The 21,258-nt window shown below is 41.8% G+C and overlaps 1 protein-coding gene across 3 annotated transcripts in view; it reads right to left on the bottom strand.

Moving 5' to 3' along the window:
• Positions 1 to 20,253, bottom strand: part of rbfox3a (RNA binding fox-1 homolog 3a) — a 194,624-nt gene extending 174,371 nt beyond the window's left edge. For all 3 annotated transcript variants that reach the window (XM_039616278.1, XM_039616279.1, XM_039616280.1), the window contains exon 1: positions 19,819 to 20,253. In XM_039616278.1, coding sequence (XP_039472212.1) covers positions 19,819 to 19,944 — 126 coding nt within the window. In that variant the 5' untranslated portion in view covers positions 19,945 to 20,253. The remainder of the gene's footprint in view (positions 1 to 19,818) is intronic.
• Between the last annotated feature and the right edge of the window lie 1,005 nt (positions 20,254 to 21,258).

Raw genomic sequence — 21,258 nt, 5'->3', positions numbered from 1 at the left:
GCTGTCCACACTGTGGCATAGCACCAACATCAAAACTGACTGAAGTTGCAACATTATTAGAAATGAGACTTTCTGCTGAAGTTATGAAACATCTCATAACACTTCTGCTAAAGTTGTTTATAGAAAAAAATGTGCTGAAGAAACACAGGATGGTGACACAAACAGATGTTTGTTCATCGGCCATGAAAATAATTCAAAGGTGCAAAGTTTTAGGCCACTCATGCTCCCCAAAGGCCTGTAACTTGGAAAACTGTCATGGTATGAAGGTAAGGCTGTGTATGTGGTTCTGCTGGTTAACAGGTCGCTGGGTCGATCCAGTCAAAGCATCCTTGGACATGATGCTGAACCTGGAGCTGCCCCCCATGCATGGGTCAGTGTGAATGTTATGAATGTGTGTGTGACTGGGTGAAGCCTCACAGCTCAAATGAAGCTGTTTAACAGACCATAAATATATATATTACAGTTATTGTACAAGAAAAATCTTCAAACATTTGTCAGATTTGTTCAGTATTATATGGAACAAGCTTAGTAACAGTGGAAGTAAAGACAGGAGGAGACCGTGTCAGTCATCCCGACTCTGACGTCTGTTTTCTGTGTGACTGGAACAAAGGAGCGCCACCACAGTGTGGAGCAGCCATGTCTGTATCCTCAGATATTTTATATTCCAGGATACTGCCAGTTTTTCCCAATGTTTGGCAAACAAATTTAAACAACCATGGTTGTGGTGAACAAGCCTCAGTGGGCATCGCTGGTCTGAGTTAATGTCCTGAACGCCATCTTCCACTGTAAACAGGAGCATGTGACTTTATGGTGTATGCTCCTCCCTCTGCAAGAACCATCCAGCTGCTGACACGCTGAACATTTCTACAACATCTGACTGCAGCACTCATACTATATATGAGTGAGTCCCAAATATAAGAAAGTATTTTCATCTCAGTATCGCCTCATATTCATACTCATAGTCAGTAAGAGGGAATAATGATACTGATGGGTTGTAAATGTTTTTCTTAGTGTTTTTTATCTTTATCATGAATGTCAAATAGACTGTGCGGGGCGTGGTCTGTGGCTCAGCTGCGGGAGAGGGGTGGAGCCATGGGTTCTCCATCACAGCCGTTCTCCATCACCCGGTCATGCCTCCGCTGCTTTAGTACCAGAGCTGTATGCTATGGAAGCCTGTTTCCGCCACTAAAAATAAAAATTATCTATAACTCAAAATTTCGAGTTATGGATACTTTTTTTTTTTTTTAGTGGTGGAAACGGGCTTCACAACCTGAGACTGGAAATATTGTTAAATAAACAACCAAGAGCCTCCAAGTCTGTGAGCTGTGGGTCCTTTACATAACATGGACCTTTGTATAAGCAATAATTCAATCATACACATTTCTTAGACTGGATCATAGATATAAGGATGCAAATTTTAGAATCACCTGCACTGATAGTTATGCTATGTACTTTACTGCTATACTTATATTCTTACTTCGTTTGAGTTATTTGATATTATATTTGCAATATCCTACTGTATACCACTGTTTACTACAATTCTTATTGTATATTATTGTATACAGCGGTCCCTCGCTATAACCTTTCGTGGCCTCACTGTTTCGCTGATTTTTTATGTGCAATTTTAAACGTTTGTTATTTTTTGTTTGTTTGTTTGTTTTTATTGCAGCGCATTGTGTTCTGCATCCTGATTGGCTGTAGACCTTTGTCAGTCAATCTCGTGCCGTGTCTCCTGTACAGTACAGAAAGCGTTCAGCTTGTCAAATTTACATAAATCTTGGATCCCAGCAGTGTGACTCTGAAGGTCTGCACTGTATGTTTGTAAGTTTCCTCCCCAACAAACAACAATGTCGATGAAACGTCGTCACCTGCAGGTGTCTTTGGTTTCATTCTGTAATACTGGACTTATTTTTCTACGAAGGTTTGAACTTTGTGTTTAAACAGGAGAGAAAAGTGTGAAGATGTTCATGCCTGTCTGAGGAAAGTGTATAAAGTGTGTAGTGACGGGTTTTTAAAACATCTATAATAATTGTAAAAATAAAGTTGGCTACTTCACAGATTTCACCTATCGCGGGTTATTTTTAGAACGTAACTCCCGCGATAAACGAGGGACCGCTGTGTATATCCTCTGTTTGTCTTGCTGCATTGACCATGTGTATAACGAAAGAATTTCCCTCAGGCTAAATAAAGTTCTTCTTATCTTATCTTATGTCATCTGTCTATCTGCAAATAGAGAGTAGCATGCATACCTACAATCAAAAATGAATGCACATGTATTGATGCTTAGTCACAGTGTCACGTTGTAATGCAGTGGATCTCCCTTCAAATCATGTTTGATCGTGTCTCCTGACCACTCAGTAATTTATAAAATGGACTGACTTTGTTTTTCTGTTGGTTTCCACAGACAGTATGTGGTCTTTGAAATAATGCTGAACACTGAAGGCAGTAGGTGAGCTTCATGTGCTTGCAAAGAGGTGGTCTGTGCAGCTTTCCACAGTCAAGGATTTAAGGGAGATTTTTATGACTTGTTCTTGTACCTCCTAAAATCCTGCCGACAGTGACCGGTGGGCTCACCAGATTTGACTCAGATGAAGAGACACGCTCTGATTGTTCACACTCTCACTGTTGGTATCCACTGTAAACCCCGACAGGTGACCTGACTGATAAAGACTGTGGGGATATCCATCTAAATCTCTCACAGTGTTTAAACACCTTAAAGCTTATATGCAGGAACAGAGTAAACACTGCTTCCTCCATTATTATGGCTACGTCCACACTAATGCGTTTGAAACCGCATTGTTTTCTCACTGAGATGGCATTTTCGCTCATGGAAAACACAGCGTTTTGAAAACGCCCTCGAAAACGCATACATTTAAAAACAGTGCTTTCGCGTCGCAGTGTGGACAGCAAAAATGCAGACTTTCTAAAACGATGACGCATGTTAGTCATATGATGCAGTCATGTGACCAATTAAACTAAGATACCGGAGGGCATTATACAGCAGTTGTTATGTTTGCTCTCAGTTTTGACAGCCCTATTAAAGATTAATATCAGTCTGTACATGCTCCAGATAGTTTTTCTTCAAATTCTTTAATTCTCACTCGCTTTTGCAACTTTGTACTTTTGTGTTCCTTGCAGCAACAACTCCACCTCATTGTTAGTCCATTTAAAAAACTCGGTGCTTTTCCTCCACATTTTGCTGCGACGTTTCAAAGGGCCAGAAAGTAAATAAGCGGCAGACAGAAATGAGGCAGGTCGAATCTTCTTGCATTTCACCCATGTGCAGTACTGGAACGTAAGTGTTTTCGGCCATTTCAATGTGGACGCACAACTCTGTGAAAACGACTGAAGACGTTATCAGACGAAAACGCTTTTTTCAGATCTATCTGGGCTAGTGTGGACGTAGCCCATGTTTGAGTAAATGTTTTTTTCTGAGCTCCGTATACACACATCAACGTTTCCACTCTACGCTGAACAACGCTGACAGAAAAATCTGTTCAATATGGCTGCCGTGTGACAGGAGGGAACATCTGGGAGGTAAAACAGGAGCTTCATTATGTTTTAGCTTGTTGTAAATGTGCAAGGATATTATGTGGCAGCAAAGAAAATGTGCGTTTGAATGTGCTGTGAGACAGCGCACACGCAGGTCAGTCAGCTGATGTTCGCGCTCGTTTCTGAACACACGTCGTCGATTTTGCAGTTTTAACTGATTGTGTACAAAAACGTGTCGACGACACACCTGAGAAAAGTGTGACTGCTTTTTTTTTACAGCAGCCTCACAATCAAGTGTGTTTTTCATCTTAAAACTTTGGTTCCTATTAACAACTTGTCTGCTGCTAAATGACTCAGGTAGCAACAGCAGCAGCTTCTGTCCACATTGATTAAATTTAATACCCAGATTCAAAGTCTGTGAGCCCAATAAATATTTGTAGGTTAGAAGAAAGTTGTTTTATAATCAAACTGAACTGCGTGTTGGAACTGTGGGGTTTTCTTGATTTACAAAAGAAGCAGTCTAATGTACTCTATTCATTTTCTCACAAGGCTGAAAAATATATTTCAGCTTTGTGATACAAAGAGGTTCAGTGCCCATTCTTAAAAATGTAATTAGGACAACATCTAAGCTGCACACAAACTGGGAAATTCCTCTTTAAAAGTGAGATTTGACAGCTAAGTCAGTTACTTGTCTTCATGTTTGATGTTCTGTGTTCCTGGTGTTTGTAGGTTAGTGTGGAGGTTCACCGAGTCATAAACATCAACCTGCGCTGAACACAGACACACACCACGACCCGATGCAGACAGAAGGCAGCGATAAGATATGAGAGGAAGTGCAGAATATGCTGAATGTTTGTGATCATCAGGTGAATAATGATAAAGATACATTTGTTACCACAAAGTTTCACTGATAATAACTCATGTTTGCCTGCTTTAGAACTCATGTTCATAGGCAGCTGTTTAATGTTTTCTATCCAGATCAAAGCTCTGATCCAAACCACAGTATTGTAAATAACTTGAGCTGACTTTTGTCACATGACTAAGAAACAGGCTCTTTTGTATGGGAGTGACAGAAAGGTCATGATGACACCTGTAAACTTTATGCACCGAGTGAACTCTTCTTCTTTTCTCTTCCCTTTTAGGAAGTCGCCGATGTCAATGTGAAACACACTGCAGCTCCTCCAGTATATCTGCATCACAGAGATTCAGAATTACGGAGGACCACAAGAGCCACTTGCATCGAAATAAAAAATTCTGTGCTTAATTAATGAATTGTAGAATAAAATCTGCATTTGTAAATTCATTTTTGAATTCCAATTTAATAAACTGATTTTTAAAATGCTTTTCAAGTCTTCATTTCAAAAACATTTTCGAATTGCACTTTAATAAACTGCATTTCAACATCCATTTCCCTTTCCTGTTTGCTCAGGGATTAACATGTGGGTTAGCAGTTGGATTAGCAGTTGGATTAACAACTTCATTTTTAAAATCCTGCTGCTATTCAAATTAGCCACACCGTGGGATGTAAGGAGCTCTCTCATTGGTTGGTCAGACACAGGCTGTCTGCCAGCCTGGATTTTTCTAGCTCATAGCTTCGCCCTGCTAAGAAGCGTGTGTGCTTGTACAAAGGCTGTTCAGCCTCAGGATTTACACTCGGCTCCATACGGATATGTGAAGAATGAAGGGAGCCTGCAGTGAAACAGAGAGCTCAACCTCTGACTGAGTGCCCGTTTACTCAGTCTGACCACCTGTTGAAGGTAACGTGCTAACATGGCTAACGCTAGCATCACCGCACGTAGCCCCGTTATTTTAAGGTCATCTTAGCTCATGAAAATTTTACGTCGCAGCTGTACGAGCTAGCTACGTGTTTTGTAAGCTGCTGTGCTCTTCACAAATAAAGCTGGAAGCAGCTCAGACTGTTAGAACCAGCACTGAGGCCTGTTACATTTTTACAGTGTTAGAGCAATGGCTGCAACCTACAGCCTTTAAACTAGCGATTAAAATGCTGACAGTAAACTCGTCAGTCCAGATGTTACCACATTACTTTGTGATACTTAGAGTTAAAACAACTGAGACAGGCTGATTAAAATAACAGCTGTCAGTTCTCTCATTCCTTATATCAAGACTGGAGATCACACTACTGACTTCAGTTCATTTAATATGTGAGTGCACAGATTCATTCTCAACTGGACATAAATGATGATCAAAGCTTGTATATATGATGAATTCATCAAATCCCAGCCTCTAACACAGTGCGCTGAATCTTAGCTTTGAATGTCCAGTATATTCTAATCAGTGCAATGTAAGCATTCACCGAACCTATAGTATCTACACCTGTGTGGCAAATGTGTGGTAAAGATATAGATAATGAAATTTAATTATTAATACAATATACATCATGAGAAACAAAAGCTGAAATTGATTCAGTTTAGTACTTTTCTCTGTATGTTCTGTGATTATAAAGGCCTTAAATTCTGTGATATATACTGTAAATGATTTTCACAGAGGTCTTAAAGTAGTTAAATCACTGCTGATAGTCTGGTTGTTTATATTTTCACATGTTTTTGTGTCTGTAGGGCTGTTTGATGACGATTTGGACTCCTCTGGGAGATGAGGACACACCCACATCTGTTCCATACTGCAGCCATTGATGGTGTTACAGCTCTGAGTCAGCTTTAGGCCATCAGACGCACACACTGGAAAACCAGCACCTGGACTTCATGCAGGAGAGACGGCCTCAGTGATTTTGGTACATAAGGTAGTTCAAACATTTCTGGCCTCTTATCACTTAGATTTCTTAATCTTAAAAGTGAATGCATTTAAAGCAGGAACTGCACACGTAGTCATCAGAAGTTTGGCAGAATAAGTACTGTAAAGTTTTGTAGGGTCCTTGTTAAAAATTCCACAAGCACCACACCACATTTGTCATATACAGTTCCATTTTGTACAGTACATTGTTGAAATTATAAACTATATATTCTAGTTATCCACTTGTCAGTAATTTTTGAGTAAATGGATGTCACTGATAAATCAGTGGTGATTCACCTGCAAATGTTTTTAACAAACTTTGTTTTTTGTAGAATTCATCAGCAGCTGTGGAGAGATGCATTTGAATATCTTCTGGTTCCACTTTTCCTAACCTGGAAGCTGAGTATGGCTGATTCCTGACAAGAATACACACCTCAGTGCTTATCATGGGTGTTACATCCTCTGTGCAGCAATTCCAGAGAAAACGAGAGAGCAACGACCACTCATTAAGACCAGACAGAAATCTGTCCCTTTCTGGCAGCTGTGAAAACTTCCAATAAGAAAGTTTGCATTCTTAGAACAATGCTGGGTCGTGTGTGATGTGTCATCATATGAGGATATTACATTTGGCCTTAATTCTGCTCAATTAAGTGTTTTGATCGTTGATCCAGTATGGCAGCTTTGTGTTGTGCTGCAAGTTAAAACTCATTGTCCTCATGAGCACAGCATCTAATAACTCTCCTTAAAAAAGTCGATTGACTTTAACTGGACACAATGGTTTCCAGTGGGAGGATTTCTGGATATCAGCCACCTCCTCTATCTAGCACCAGGGCCCGACATGGTTCACGCCTACTTGCTGAAGAAGCTGACTGCACTCCACGAGCGTCTGGCAGCACAACTGAACCAGCTGCTAGTTAACGAGAGACACCCGGAATGGCTAACCGAAGGTCGGACGGTCCTGATCCCCAAGGACCCCAAGAAGGGACCGGTCCCATCCAACTACCGACCAATAACCTGCCTCAATACTACATGGAAGCTCCTGTCAGGCATCATATCGGCTAAGATGAACAGGCACATGGGTCAATACATGAGTGGGGCACAGAAAGGGATGGGCAAGAATACCAGAGGCGCAAAACACCAGCTACTGGTAGACAGAACAGTCAGCCGAGACTGCAAGACCAGACTGACCAACCTGTGCACAGCCTGGATTGATTACAAGAAGGCCTATGACTCAATGCCCCACAGCTGGATACTGGAATGCCTAGAATTGTACAAGATCAACAGGACCCTAAGAGCCTTCATCAGGAACTCAATGGGGATGTGGCGTACAACACTAGAGGCCAACTTCAAGCCCATGGCACAAGTCACCATCAAGTGCGGGATCTACCAAGGAGATGCTCTGTCCCCACTGCTGTTCTGCATAGGCCTGAACCCCCTCAGTGTGATCATTAACAAGACTGGCTACGGATACCGACTACGGAACGGAGCAGTTGTCAGCCACCTCCTGTACATGGATGACATCAAGCTGTATGCCAAGAGTGAACGAGACATCGATTCACTGATCCACACTACCAGGCTATACAGCAATGACATCGGGATGTCATTCGGGCTGGAGAAGTGTAGTCGGATGGTAACAAAGAGAGGGAAGGTAGTCAGAACTGAGGGGATTGAACGACCAGAAGGCAACATTGCAGACATAGAGGACAGTTACAAGTACCTGGGGATCCCGCAGGCGAATGGGAACCATGAAGAGGCCGCTAGAAAGGCTGCAACCACCAAATACCTGCAGAGGGACAGGCAAGTCCTGACGAGTCAGCTGAACGGTAAGAACAAGATCCGGGCCATCAACGTCTACGCCCTGCCTGTGATCAGGTACCCTGCTGGGGTAATAGGCTGGCCAAAGCAGGAGCTAGAAGCCACTGACATCAAGACAAGAAAGCTCCTTACCATGCATGGAGGGTTTCACCCCAAGTCCAGCACCCTGAGGCTGTACACTAAGCGGAAGGAAGGGGGCCGGGGACTGGTGAGTGTCAGCACCACAGTCCAGGATGAGACAACGAACATCCAAGAATACATTGGGAAGATGGCCCCAACTGACCGAGTGCTCAGTGAATACCTCAGGCAGCAGAAACCCAAGAAAGAGGAGGGAGATGAGGAACCATCATGGAAGGACAGGCCCCTGCACGGTATGTACCACCGGCAGATAGAGGAGGTGGCTGATATCCAGAAATCCTACCAGTGGCTGGACAAAGCTGGACTGAAAGACAGCACAGAGGCACTAATCATGGCAGCACAAGAACAAGCTCTGAGCACAAGATCCATAGAGGCTGGGGTTTATCACACCAGGCAAGACCCCAGGTGCAGGCTGTGTAAAGATGCCCCAGAGACAATCCAGCACATAACAGCAGGGTGTAAGATGCTAGCAGGCAAGGCATACATGGAACGCCATAACCAAGTGGCCGGCATAGTGTACAGGAACATCTGTGCCGAGTATAACCTGGAAGTCCCAAGGTCAAAATGGGAGATGCCCCCAAGGGTGATGGAGAATGACCGAGCTAAGATCCTGTGGGACTTCCAGATGCAGACGGACAAAATGGTGGTGGCTAACCAACCGGACATAGTGGTGGTAGACAAACAGAAGAAGACGGCTGTAGTGATCGATGTAGCGGTTCCCAATGACAGCAATATCAGGAAGAAGGAACACGAGAAGCTGGAGAAATACCAAGGGCTCAGAGAAGAGCTGGAGAGGATGTGGAGGGTGAAGGTAACGGTGGTCCCCGTGGTAATCGGAGCACTAGGTGCCGTGACTCCCAAGCTAGGCGAGTGGCTCCAACAGATCCCGGGAACAACATCGGAGATCTCTGTCCAGAAGAGCGCAGTCCTGGGAACAGCTAAGATACTGCACAGGACCCTCAAGCTCCCAGGCCTCTGGTAGAGGACCCGAGCTTGAAGGATAGACCGCCCGCAGGGGCGTGCTGGGTGTTTTTTTTTTATATATATATGTGTATATATATATATATATATATATGTATATATATGATTTTTTTTCTCCTCCAATTCACCAGGTCTGTAAAGTTCAGTATGACTGTGGTACATGATACAAAAGAATAAATACAGAAGAATAAAAACTTTATGTGAATAACTTTACTGTTCTTAAATATAACTCAGAAAACAAGTAAAAGTACAAATGCGTACAAGTTAGAGACATCCTCAGTAAGTTTACACTCTCTTGGAGTGATTTTAATTGTGTGTTAAAGAGAAAGAGATTAGGAGGTAAAGTAGAGGATGCAGAGTCCATCATCACTGAGGCCGTCTCTCCTGCATGAAGTCCAGGTGCTGGTTTTCCAGTGTGTGCGTCTGATGGCCCAAAGCTGACTCAGAGCTGTAACACCATCAATGGCTGCAGTATGGGACAGATGTGGGTGTGTCCTCATCTCCCAGAGGAGTCCAAATCGTCATCAAACAGCCCTACAGACACAAAAACATGTGAAAATATAAACAACCAGACTATCAGCAGTGATTTAACTACTTTAAGACCTCTGTGAAAATCATTTACAGTATATATCACAGAATTTAAGGCCTTTATAATCACAGAGCATACAGAGAAAAGTACTAAACTGAATTAATTTCAGCTTTTGTTTCTCATGATGTATATTGTATTAATAATTAAATTTCATTATCTATATCTTTACCACACATTTATCACAGGTGTAGATACCAGAGGTGGGACCAAGTCATTGTTTTGCAAGTCTCAAGTAAGTCCCAAGTCTTTATCCTCAAGTCACAAGTCAAGTCTCAAGTAAAGTCAAGCAAGTCAGAGTCAAGTCGCAAGTCAAGACAGACAACTTTCAAGTCAAGTCCCAAGTCCGAAACTTTGAATTTCAAGTCCTTTCAAGTCTTTTTTTTAACCCTCTGGGGTCCAGGGTATAATTGGCCGTTCTTGACTACTTTTGATTTTACTTCTATATTGCACTTTTAAAATGTGTTTTTCTTGCCTTGTTTGGTATCATTATTTACAGCACAACCTCAAATATCTGAAATTTGAGTTATTTTTTTCATTTTGGTATACTATATTAGCACAGTTGATCTAAATTCAGACAAAAAAAATTCAGAATCCAAGTAGAAAAAAGTTATATTTTTTTTACATGTTTAACGAATCATAATTTTTATAACTTGAAATGCAAATAGAAATTGTACATTTCTAAAAATTATGCACAAGTTTTGCAAACAACAAAGTTATATGGTACTATTTACCTAAAAATGCAGCCAAGGCCTCAGGCGTTTTTTATATAACCATTTAAATCTATTTACAGAACAATCAGGTGTGCTGCATCAAATAAGAAGGCACACAAATTATTTGTGCCAGTCCAAAAAATGTAGTTTGTGTTCAGTATAAGACAGAGGAGAACACCACAGGCCTAAACCCTGCAGGTCTGACAACTGGAGGTGCAACAGTCCAGTTTTCTATGTGGAGACAGCGTTTACACTGGAATCTGCCTTTGACAGCTTTTTAGATCAAATATGAAATTCAGCAGTCTAACCGACACACAATACAAAACAATAACTACACAACGAACTAGCTATAGCCTCGATACACGCTAAACGTCACTAATGTCTCACATATGAAAACTCTCTCTCTCTTTCTTTCGCTCGCCCGCTTTCCGTCATGGGTGTCACTCCTAAAACTTCCCTTCTCCTAAACAACCAAATGTCACATGTTGCCTTATCATTTTTTTTGATTGGCTGACATGGTAAACTCTAACACCAATAGGGAAGAGGTGTTTTTCTTTTTTTTCACTGCAAGTGGAGAGCGTATGCTAGGCTGTCTGTAGAAAACGCCGCTTTTGTCTAGCATCCCTGTTGAGAATAACCTTTGCAAATAAACAACAGCTAATAATATAAGATCAAAGTATTTTATTTGATGTATTGACATAAATGACAGAAGAAAAAGGCCATGTATAGCAGGACTACTCAATTACACACTAAGGTGGGCCAGATTTTCTAACCAAAAAAAAAATTTTCCCTGGCTCAGACATGCAAAAGTTAAACACGACCATACACTAATTGCAAATTAAACACAGTGATTTTGAATTGTGATGTGATGGTAAAATAAATATTTGTCAGTCTAAACTGGGTTAAATCTCCACGGGGTTAATGATGGGGAGGAGACGGAGAGAGACTGAGTACAGCTACAGAACCCACTTTCTGAAACGGACCCTGCTCACCATTCACCGACAATTCTGAGCTAACAAGTTGCATGTTATTCTTGGATGCGCTTGCAGGACCGGATTTAAAATAGCATGACAAACATATCATACCTGTTAAAGCCAAACAGTATCATCAACGTAGCCGAAGAACATTTGCTAATAAGATGAAGTTAGCTAAGTCAGCTGTCTCGTCGTAGCAAAAAAAAAAAAAAAAAAAAAAAAAGCACCACCTACCGTTCTTTATGCAACTTCAAATGTCGGACAAAGTTGGAAGTTGTTCCATCTCCGTCTGTGATTCTCTTCTTGCATGTTTTGCATATTGCATTTCGTTTTTGTTGACTACTTCATAGTTTATGTACCGAAAGAAATTACTCTTGGCAGCATTTTTGGCTCGAGCGTTTTTGTTCTTGTTTTTTCAAATCTGGTTAATTTGATTGGCTGTGCTACAGCCCACGCTCACATACATACGGAGTGTGGTAAGAATGAATGAATGAATAAAGTGAATTAATGGTCCGCACTTTTTATATAATATGTATGTTAAATTTTAGATTTGGGTAAAATATCAAGTCTTTTCAAGTAAACAGGTTCAAGTCCAATTCAAGTCCCAAGTCACTGGTGTAAAAGTCCAAGTCAAGTCACAAGTCTTACAACCTTTTTTCAAGTCAAGTCTAAAGTCATAAAATTAATGACTCGAGTCTGACTCGAGTCCAAGTCATGTGACTCGAGTCCACACCTCTGGTAGATACTGTAGGTTCAGTGAATGCTTACATTGCACTGATTAGAATATACTGGACATTCAAAGCTAAGATTCAGCGCACTGTGTTAGAGGCTGGGATTTGATGACTTCCTCAATATATAATCAACCCTTGATCATCATTTATGTCCAGTTGAGAATGAATCTGTGCACTCACATATTAAATGAACTGAAATCAGTAGTGTGATCTCCAGTCTTGATATAAGGAATGAGAGAACTGACAGCTGTTATTTTAATCAGCCTGTCTCAGTTGTTTTAACTCTAAGTACCATAGAGTAATGTGGTAACATCTGGACTGACGAGTTTACTGTCAGCATTGTAATCGCTAGTTTAAAGGCTGTAGGTTGCAGCCATTGCTCTAACACTGTATAAATGTAACGGGCCTCAGTGCTGGTTCTAACAGTCTGAGCTGCTTCCAGCTTTATTTGTGAAGAGCACAGCAGCTTACAAAACACGTAGCGAGCTCGTACAGCTGCGACGTAAAACTTTCATGAGCTAAGATGACCTTAACATAACGGGGCTACGTGCGGTGATGCTAGCGTTAGCCACGTTAGCACCTTACCTTCAACAGGTGGTCAGACTGCGTAAACAGGCACTCAGTCAGAGGTTGAGCTCTCTGTTTCACTGCAGGCTCCCTTCATTCTTCACATATCCGTGTCAAGCCGAGTGTAAATCCTGAGGCTGAACGGCCTTTGTACAAGCACACACGCTTCTTAGCAGGGCGAAGCTATGAGCTAGAAAAATCCAGGCTGGCAGACAGCCTGTGTCTGACCAACCAATGAGAGAGCTCCTTACATCCCACGGTGTGGCTAATTTGAATAGCAGCAGGATTTTAAAAATGAAGTTGTTAATCCAACTGCTAATCCAACTGCTAACCCACATGTTAATCCCTGAGCAAACAGGAAAGGGAAATGGATGTTGAAATGCAGTTTATTAAAGTGCAATTCGAAAAAGGTTTTTGAAATGAAGTTATTTTATCTATTTTTGAAGATATAAGGTAGATGTCTCAATGCAAGCTCAATCATCCAGGTAAGTAAATCCCAAAAGGTTGATGTTCTTCCCTTTGCCCTTAGCAGGCTCGCTTCCTGGTGCTCTTGTCCATGTTAGTGGTTTTATAAAGATATTTATGTGATGCTTCTTACAAGTCTATAAATATTTTAATAAACAAAGCTGAATAAAATAATTGCAGTATAAGTAGTCTACACTTAAATACTTAAAAAAAGACATATCTTGTAATTGATCTATAATCACATTATTGAGATTGTAATTGCATTGTAATTAATTGTAATTATATTCTGTTGCATCAAAATGTTAAATTATAAAGAACTTATAGATATTAAAAATAATATATTAATAAAATGACAATATAAAAATACATTTTAATCTTTTAAGTTAACAGTAAATAAAATTTTTAGTACCTGCACACTTGAAAGAGATGATGTGGTTGAGTTAAATGTTTTGAGGTTTCAGTCAGCGTAGTCAGGTTTACACTGATGTGCTTCATGTGCAAAATAAAAAAAACTTTCTTCAGAATCTAACCTCTCATTGCAAATATGCAAGCAAATGCCTAAAACATCAAATGAAATGTTCACACACAAACACGCAAGAATGCCGGAGTAAAGATGCATCATCTCACTTAAGCACAAAAATGTGACCTCTGACCTTGTGGTGCCCTGTCACAACACTGCTCCCAACAAGCTGTCTTAAATGTGTTAAATGAAATGTTTTGCACGTCTGCAATGGCCTGTAAGTATCTCGCTAAAACACGCATTACTGTGATGCTGGGTTCAGCTTTGTCGTGCTCTGAGCTGAGCAAATTCTATTGAAAAATAATAAAATGAATTACTTTAACTCTAAGTTCAATGCAAGAAACTTGACTGGGTTCAGATGTTGACTGGCTGATTATGAGCGTACTATTTCCCAGATGTATTAGCATTATGAGGAAGCCAGACACAATCAAAGCCAATATAATATTACAATTGTTAATGGAGGAAATAACTTCAGTGTGCTGTGTTTACATGTAAGTGTTTCCATGGCAAACCAAGAGGAACAAGCAGACTTGTTTCTAAGAGGTGCACATCAGTTAAACAGTAATGCAAAGGTTTGTTAGACTGACACAGAATCGAATACGACTGACGCTCAACAGCCTGCCAACTAACATGCTGGCTAGTAAAGTCAAGGCAAATAACATATTACTGTTTTATGGGCTGGGACACTGAACTTTCTCAGTAAAGCCAGAAATGAATCAATGACTGAAATTAACTGAAATAATTGTAATTTGGCACTCTAATCAGAAAAATAATAACATCTACTTTTCTGCTTCTATTTAGCAGAAAAATAACTTAAATTTATGGAGAGTATTTAAATTACATTTTGAGCTTCCCCACAGTGATGTATTAACCATTACAGAAACATAAAAATACCATCACTAACAGCTGAAGGCAGCTGTGGAATAAACCTTCCACAGGATGGTGAAAACAAACTGCAAGCACTGTATCTATAAACGATAAAAACAGTGCATGCCTTGTCAAGTCTAAAAAATTCTAACATGTTGAAGTGATGACATCCCCCCTTCCTCTCTGACAGCACTGTCATAAAGTTCCTCACATGTTTGCCACCATCCTTTACATTGCTGCCATCTTGTGGTCACAGTCAGCTATTGTTGCTGGAACTTGTTTCATGCTCATAGGAAACTGTAGCTCTCTCTGTTATACAGGCTTCAGCTGGGCGAGCTGAGAGGCCAGCAGCTCTGTTCTGGTGGTTTGTGCACATAGAGGACAAACCTCTGGCCTTTAACTGATGGAAGACCAGCATGAGAGGCAAGCTGCTGCTGGCTCAGCTTTCACTGTTTCACACGATCTGTGCTTTGTGTGTGATGTAGAGAAAATGGAGGAGACAGCAGCTCTGACCATGTCTGATGTAATCAAACAGGTGACCAGGTGGGATCAGCTGCCGGCTAATACCAACGATATTCCCAAATTTACCTGAATGTCAATGTAACCAGCTGTTTTGCCAACATTGAAGCTTAATTTGAAATCAATATTTTAACCCCACCTGTAAAAACTGACAGTTAACCATGAGTCACACTCATGACAAACTCTTTAGCTTTATTTATTTTTGCTTTGCTTTGTTTGTTAGAAACACGTGATCCTCACAGGAGAACGTCTGCAAACATGTGAACACACACAATCTGATGCTGGACATCAAGCAGAATATAAAGTACTTAAAATGAGCTCGGTCTGAAAGATATGCAGCAGTAAAATGAATCCATTTAACACTCGTGAGGAACATTTTTCTGCAGAGTATATATATATTTTTACTTTTAATAATTTTACAATTTTCCAATAATATCGTTTTATGTTAACAACTTCCTCCACCTCTTGTCACTGTAAGTTGATAAAAAAAACATGATAATTAATAAATAATATGTAAATGTTTTTGTAATTGTAGTAAATTTTTGATTTAAATAGAAATCATAGTATTTTACAATTCTTCAGCCAAGAAGGAGAGCAGAGAGGTGAAGACTGGACGACTTCTGAAATTGAGAAAGTCCATGTGCTGAGGCTCAGACACACTTTGCTTCATCAGGACAATGATCCAGAATACACCAGCACGTCCACCACTGAATGGATCAGAACAACTAAGAAATTACAAAACAAAACGAACGTTGTGGAGGTCTGATCAAAGTCCTGTCTCAAACACAACTTAAAAACTGCAGTTTGTTTTACTAACTGTTTGATGACATGAAACATGTAAGACACTGACCAGAAGAAGAAGAAGGCGGTGCATGTCCCTATTCAACACTGTCTGAACACATGAAGGGAAATAAAAATGAAACTGAAAGAAAGAAGAAACCAGGCCTGCCTTCATTTACACGGTTCGTGTTTTATAAACTGGGACTTTGGTGAGAAAAGCTAATAAGAGAATAGAACAGACTGCCTGACCCAGAGGTGTGTGTGTGTGTGTGTGTGTGTGTGTGCGTGCATGCTTAGCAACATTATAGATTCATGTATCCATTGAATTCATGAGATGTAAAACACGCTCAGAGCAGCTGGACTCATCCAGGCTCAGGGAGGATGTTATATAAACTGTTCAGCACATACTGTGGAACTTTCACTCGAACATGAGTCACTTACTTGCTCATGTTTTGAGTGTGATCACTTTCTTTACACTTTCTATAAAATGAAATAAATAGTAAAAATGTCAAAGGAACAATCTTCTTTCTGAACACAGTAATTAATATTGTTTAAAATGAGGGAATGAAAGCCTGCAGTTCAAAAATAATAGAACAGTGATTTAAGTCATGAAAGAGCAGGTCACTGATGTTTAGAGACTGTGTGGTAACATCCAGCCTGATCCTGCTGCACAGGCCGGCTCTGACTTTAGGAAGCATATTCCCACTTTCAGGAAAACTTTGTCCTGCTCTGAGAAGATACAGCGTGTGTGTAACAGATGATTTCACTGTGACAGTGGGTGTGTCAGGTCCTAACATCTAAGAGAAAAACTATTTTTAATTTGTTGTGTTTGCTTTTTTGCCTGTATGTGCAATGTTAACTACACAGTTAACTCAGCTGAACAGCCCTAACCCCGACTCAGTTTGGTCTTTATATTCCAGGAAATCCTTATCATTCTTTAATATTTACCTTTTTCTAAATACTGTCTCCATTTTTATTTTTTTTATTTTCAGCTCTTTGTTCCTGCTTTTCTCTTTTCTCTAGGCTGAACTGAACATGTCTGTGTTTTGAAGCACCAGCAATGGCGTGATGGTTCAAACAAACTACATTTGAAAGGAGAGCGGTGGTGGTGCTCTGTGCATGCCGACAAACTCATGAAGGCAGTAAAACTGCAGTGGTACAGGATGCTGATGGTTGTGTGTACTGAGACCTTTGAAGCTCAGATAGAAAGATTAGAGTTTCCTCTAGCAGTAACAAGCACTTCACTTTATTCTTACACATCAAGCACAGAGAACAAGAGGACACACAAACGAGGGTTTCCAAAGCCACAGACTGTTTGGGATCGTGCTGTAAATACATTCACTCCTCTTCTTAACACCTCAGCGTCTGTCTCAGCTGCCCTGAGGCAGGACACAGCCTGAACAGATGACCAGTCCAGCACAGGGCCAACAAACTCACCCTCATTACACCTACAGTCACTTTGAAATTGAGTTAAGCTAACATACATGGTGTTGGACAGCCACGAGGAGAACATGCAGGATTCACACTGGGAGAACCCAGAACCCTCGAAACCACTGGAATGATTTTTATAACGAAGATTTTACTATTCAGAGTGAAACGAGCCGCTAAAGCTTTTTCTTTTCTAACGTCTGAGCCGTCTGCGTGTTTAAGCATGTGCATTCTGTATGAGATGTCATCAGGTGCTTATACACACTCACGTGGAGACTATAGGTTAAGTAATAAACAATCATGAATTCATTTTGTGTGGAAAGACAAATGGCCCTGGATCACAGTGATATCATGGCCCTGAGACAACAGACATGCACAAAACTCAGAATGTGTGCAGCAAATAAATCAGTAAATATAAATAAAACAGAGATAAATCACATGTGTTTGCATAACACTGTTTTTGGTCGACAGTAAAGATCATGCAGTACTCTCAGCTGTACTATTGGAAATCCACACACAGTGTTTCACTATTACTGGAGTAAAGACAAGCAGAGAGTGAAAGGAACATGAACAGTTTATTTCTCCACACTCCTCAGTGTAATTCCAACGATAGGTGCAGTAGACAGGAAGTGTTTAAGTGTCCGTGTGCTTTGGTAAAGATTCATACCTCCTCAGTCCAACCCTTCCACCCTCAGGAGTGCAAAGGAGCTTGCACAAGCAAATTTAGCACATGCTATTGACTTAAGAGGACTGCATTTTCCAAGGCAATGCCTCGGAAAAAAGGGAGAGAGACAAAGGAGGATGGAAGAGGAGCAAGGGAAAGGAAATCCAATATACAATGATGGAAGAGAGAAATATATGGGGGGTATGCTTAGCTGCAGTCACTGCTGTCTGTTCATATGGATAAACAGAGGACGGGCAGACGGATGGATCCTACAGAGGGTTTCAACACAGCACACAGTCAGAGCCTTGACCACTACCAGCTGTTCAGATACTGATTTACACTTTTCTTTCTCTCAGTTTCTGAGAAGATCATCAGAACATGTCCAATGCACCTGATCCACATCAGCACACACCGAGCATCAGTTTGCATGTATGGCCAGGTACGTCCAACACACAGTGGATAAAATATAAACAGATAAAGTACAGTACTTATACTGTAATGCTGTATTTTTTGCTTTTTTAAGTATTGCAGTGTTCAGTGTTATAATGACGAGCTGCTCGCTGCGTACGTGTCTATTTCCCGGCTGGAATCGGTACAAAGCTTTGCATAAACAGCAGCTGTGGAATCTGCTGCACTCGGTCAAGGATGTGGAGGTTTGTGCTGTGACAAAAAGTTTGAACCTGATGACATAAAGATGTGAAAACTAAAACGTCTCTTAGTACTCGTGGGGAGAAAATTCACATGCCAAAGAAAACATCAGGAGTGTGAAGGGTTAAAGCGCATCGCTGCACTTCAGCAACAATAGTTTCACTTTTTATGACCAACATTTGTGTTTTCCATAGATGAAAAAAGTCTGCGCAGGAAAAACAGCAAAATGGTGCGACAAGCTCTGCCCACGTGTGCCATAGGCAATGAACACACACACACACGCACACGCACACACACACACCATTAGCTTCTAACAGACTGCTTCCCCGAGGAGTCGTGGCATTTGTGTAGCCACATGAAACAAAGTGTGTGTGTTTGTCGACCCCAGCTGCTGCGATCTCTCTGTGCATGGTCTGGGCTGCCCTGTAAAGGTGATGTGTGCTGACTATTTGGAGTCAGGATGTGGCAGGTTTGCACACTGCGGCGTGCTCGTATTTTATGTGGCAGCTCTCTCCAGTCTTATCATATTTTATACGGCTGCAATAACAGACTGTCTAGAGAAAAAGGGACCGCCTGCCACCGCACATGGTGCCAGCAGTAAAACCAGGCACACGCACACTCGCGCAGAGCCATGCAATGTGCTGGCACGTAACACGGCAGCTGACCGATCTGCTGAGTACTTTTACAGTAAACAAACAGAGTGAGGTGCAGAGTAATAACTGAAGCAAAACAGCACGATTAACAGAAACACAGCCATCGGAGCGACAGGCATGGAGCCACTTCAAGAAGTGAGCCAGCACTTACTCACTGCTGCTCTCAAATTCAGCTCTGAGCTGACATCTGTCCCTGTGCTGCTGCCCGCTGAACACACACACACACACACACACACACACACACACACGGGCACACACAGCTTAGTTAACAGTTATGAGTCCATGTTCATGAGTGTGTGCATACCAGAGCAGAAGACATGGATGTAGTGAAGTGTGCACGGATGTCGATGAAGCTCATTAAAGTTTTTCCAAAGTGCCAACCTGTGAACATGTTTGTATCAATAAGACACACAGAGCTGGGTCACAGTGCCACTGAAGCAATAATAGAAACAATAGATGCAAAATAATAAAGAAGAAGATGAGGAGAATGTAGAGAAGGATGTTTGCTGGTGGCTGTGTAATGTCTTACCTGGGGCAGATAGAGAAAAGCAGGCGGGCAATGCAGAGACTGGGCCAACATCCCAGACCCGGACAGCAGCACACAGCCAGAGTTCGCCATAGAGCACAGCATGTGGAGGCGGGACAGCTTACTCATAGAGAGTCACTTACACTTCTGTTTACTTCACTCTCACTATTCTCGCTCTCTGCCTTCACTTCCTGTCCCCTCCCTTCTTGCTTCTTTACTTCTTTCAGTGGCAGCAATGAGCAGTCAGAGTTAATACAGCTGATGCACACACACACACACACATAGGCTCTACACACACCACTGAGGATGCCAGCACACACTCTCAGCAGCTGAAGCGAAAGATAATCCCGTGTGTGTGTGTAGGAACGTGAAGCCTCTGCTTCTCTTCTTCTCTCTTCTGTTTACTTTGCGAAAGAGGTGCAGAAACCAAGGCACGCAAACGGCTATGGAGGGAGGGAGAGAGGAGAGATGCAGGAGGGAAAGAGAAAGGAGAGTAGAGGAGGAGGCGGAGGCAAGGCAGGACTAAAAAGATCTGGGAGGTCCTTAAGAAAAGGAAGGGAGTGATTGGAGGAAAAAAAGAGGGACTAGGAGGGATGGATTGGATGGGAGAGGAGTGGCTGGAAAAGAACAAGGAAGGAGAGGATGGGGAGGAGGAGAGAGGAGGCTCTGGAGTATTCTGACATCAACCACACGAGGATAAGAGACTGTGCATCTCTCTGTGTGCGCACACCCATACACACATGTGAACAGAAGCTGGTCCACATCGTTAACCCTTCCTATAGACAGCTCTGCCATGACCAGCCCAGCGTTAATGCAGACCTGCTCTCCTCACACACACACACACACACACACACACACACACACACACACACACACACACGCGCACACACGCGCACACACACACACGCACGCACACACACACACGCCTCTACCATCAGTATCTCATTGATCAACACAGTACCAGGTTTTCAGCAGTAAGACCACTCGAGAAAATGCAGCACTGCATCTCCTGCGTGCATGAACAGTGGACCTGCATGTTCTGCCCACACACGCTGGCAGAACAAACTGTAATGTGAGTGGTGCTAACCCCAAAGTAAGTTCCTCTTGTACTAACAGAGCTTTAAGGACTGATGAGGCTGTGAAGGTGCTGAACCGTTTCTCCAACAGGTTTGGTTCACAGGCCTCTGCTGTCTCCTCCACCATACAGCCTCACCACCTCCATACCAGCTGAGCTGAACAACTACTGGCCACCTGTCCTCAAACATACCAGAGAGTCCAGCTAACAGCACTGATGAAACATCTCCTACTGAGACTGCATACACACTGAATCTGAGAGAGGATGCAGTCGTCTGTATATTACAGTGATGGCTGCCCAGTGAGGATCACTTTCTTTACTTACTGAAGTCTGGCTGTTTCTACTGTGATCGAGTCTTCAGGAAATGT

The sequence above is a fragment of the Oreochromis aureus genome, linkage group 8 (genome assembly GCF_013358895.1).
Source record: "Oreochromis aureus strain Israel breed Guangdong linkage group 8, ZZ_aureus, whole genome shotgun sequence".
NCBI classification, from domain to species: Eukaryota; Metazoa; Chordata; class Actinopteri; order Cichliformes; family Cichlidae; genus Oreochromis; species Oreochromis aureus.
Note: the sequence above shows the minus strand (reverse complement) of the source record. Positions and strands in the feature narration are given on the sequence as shown.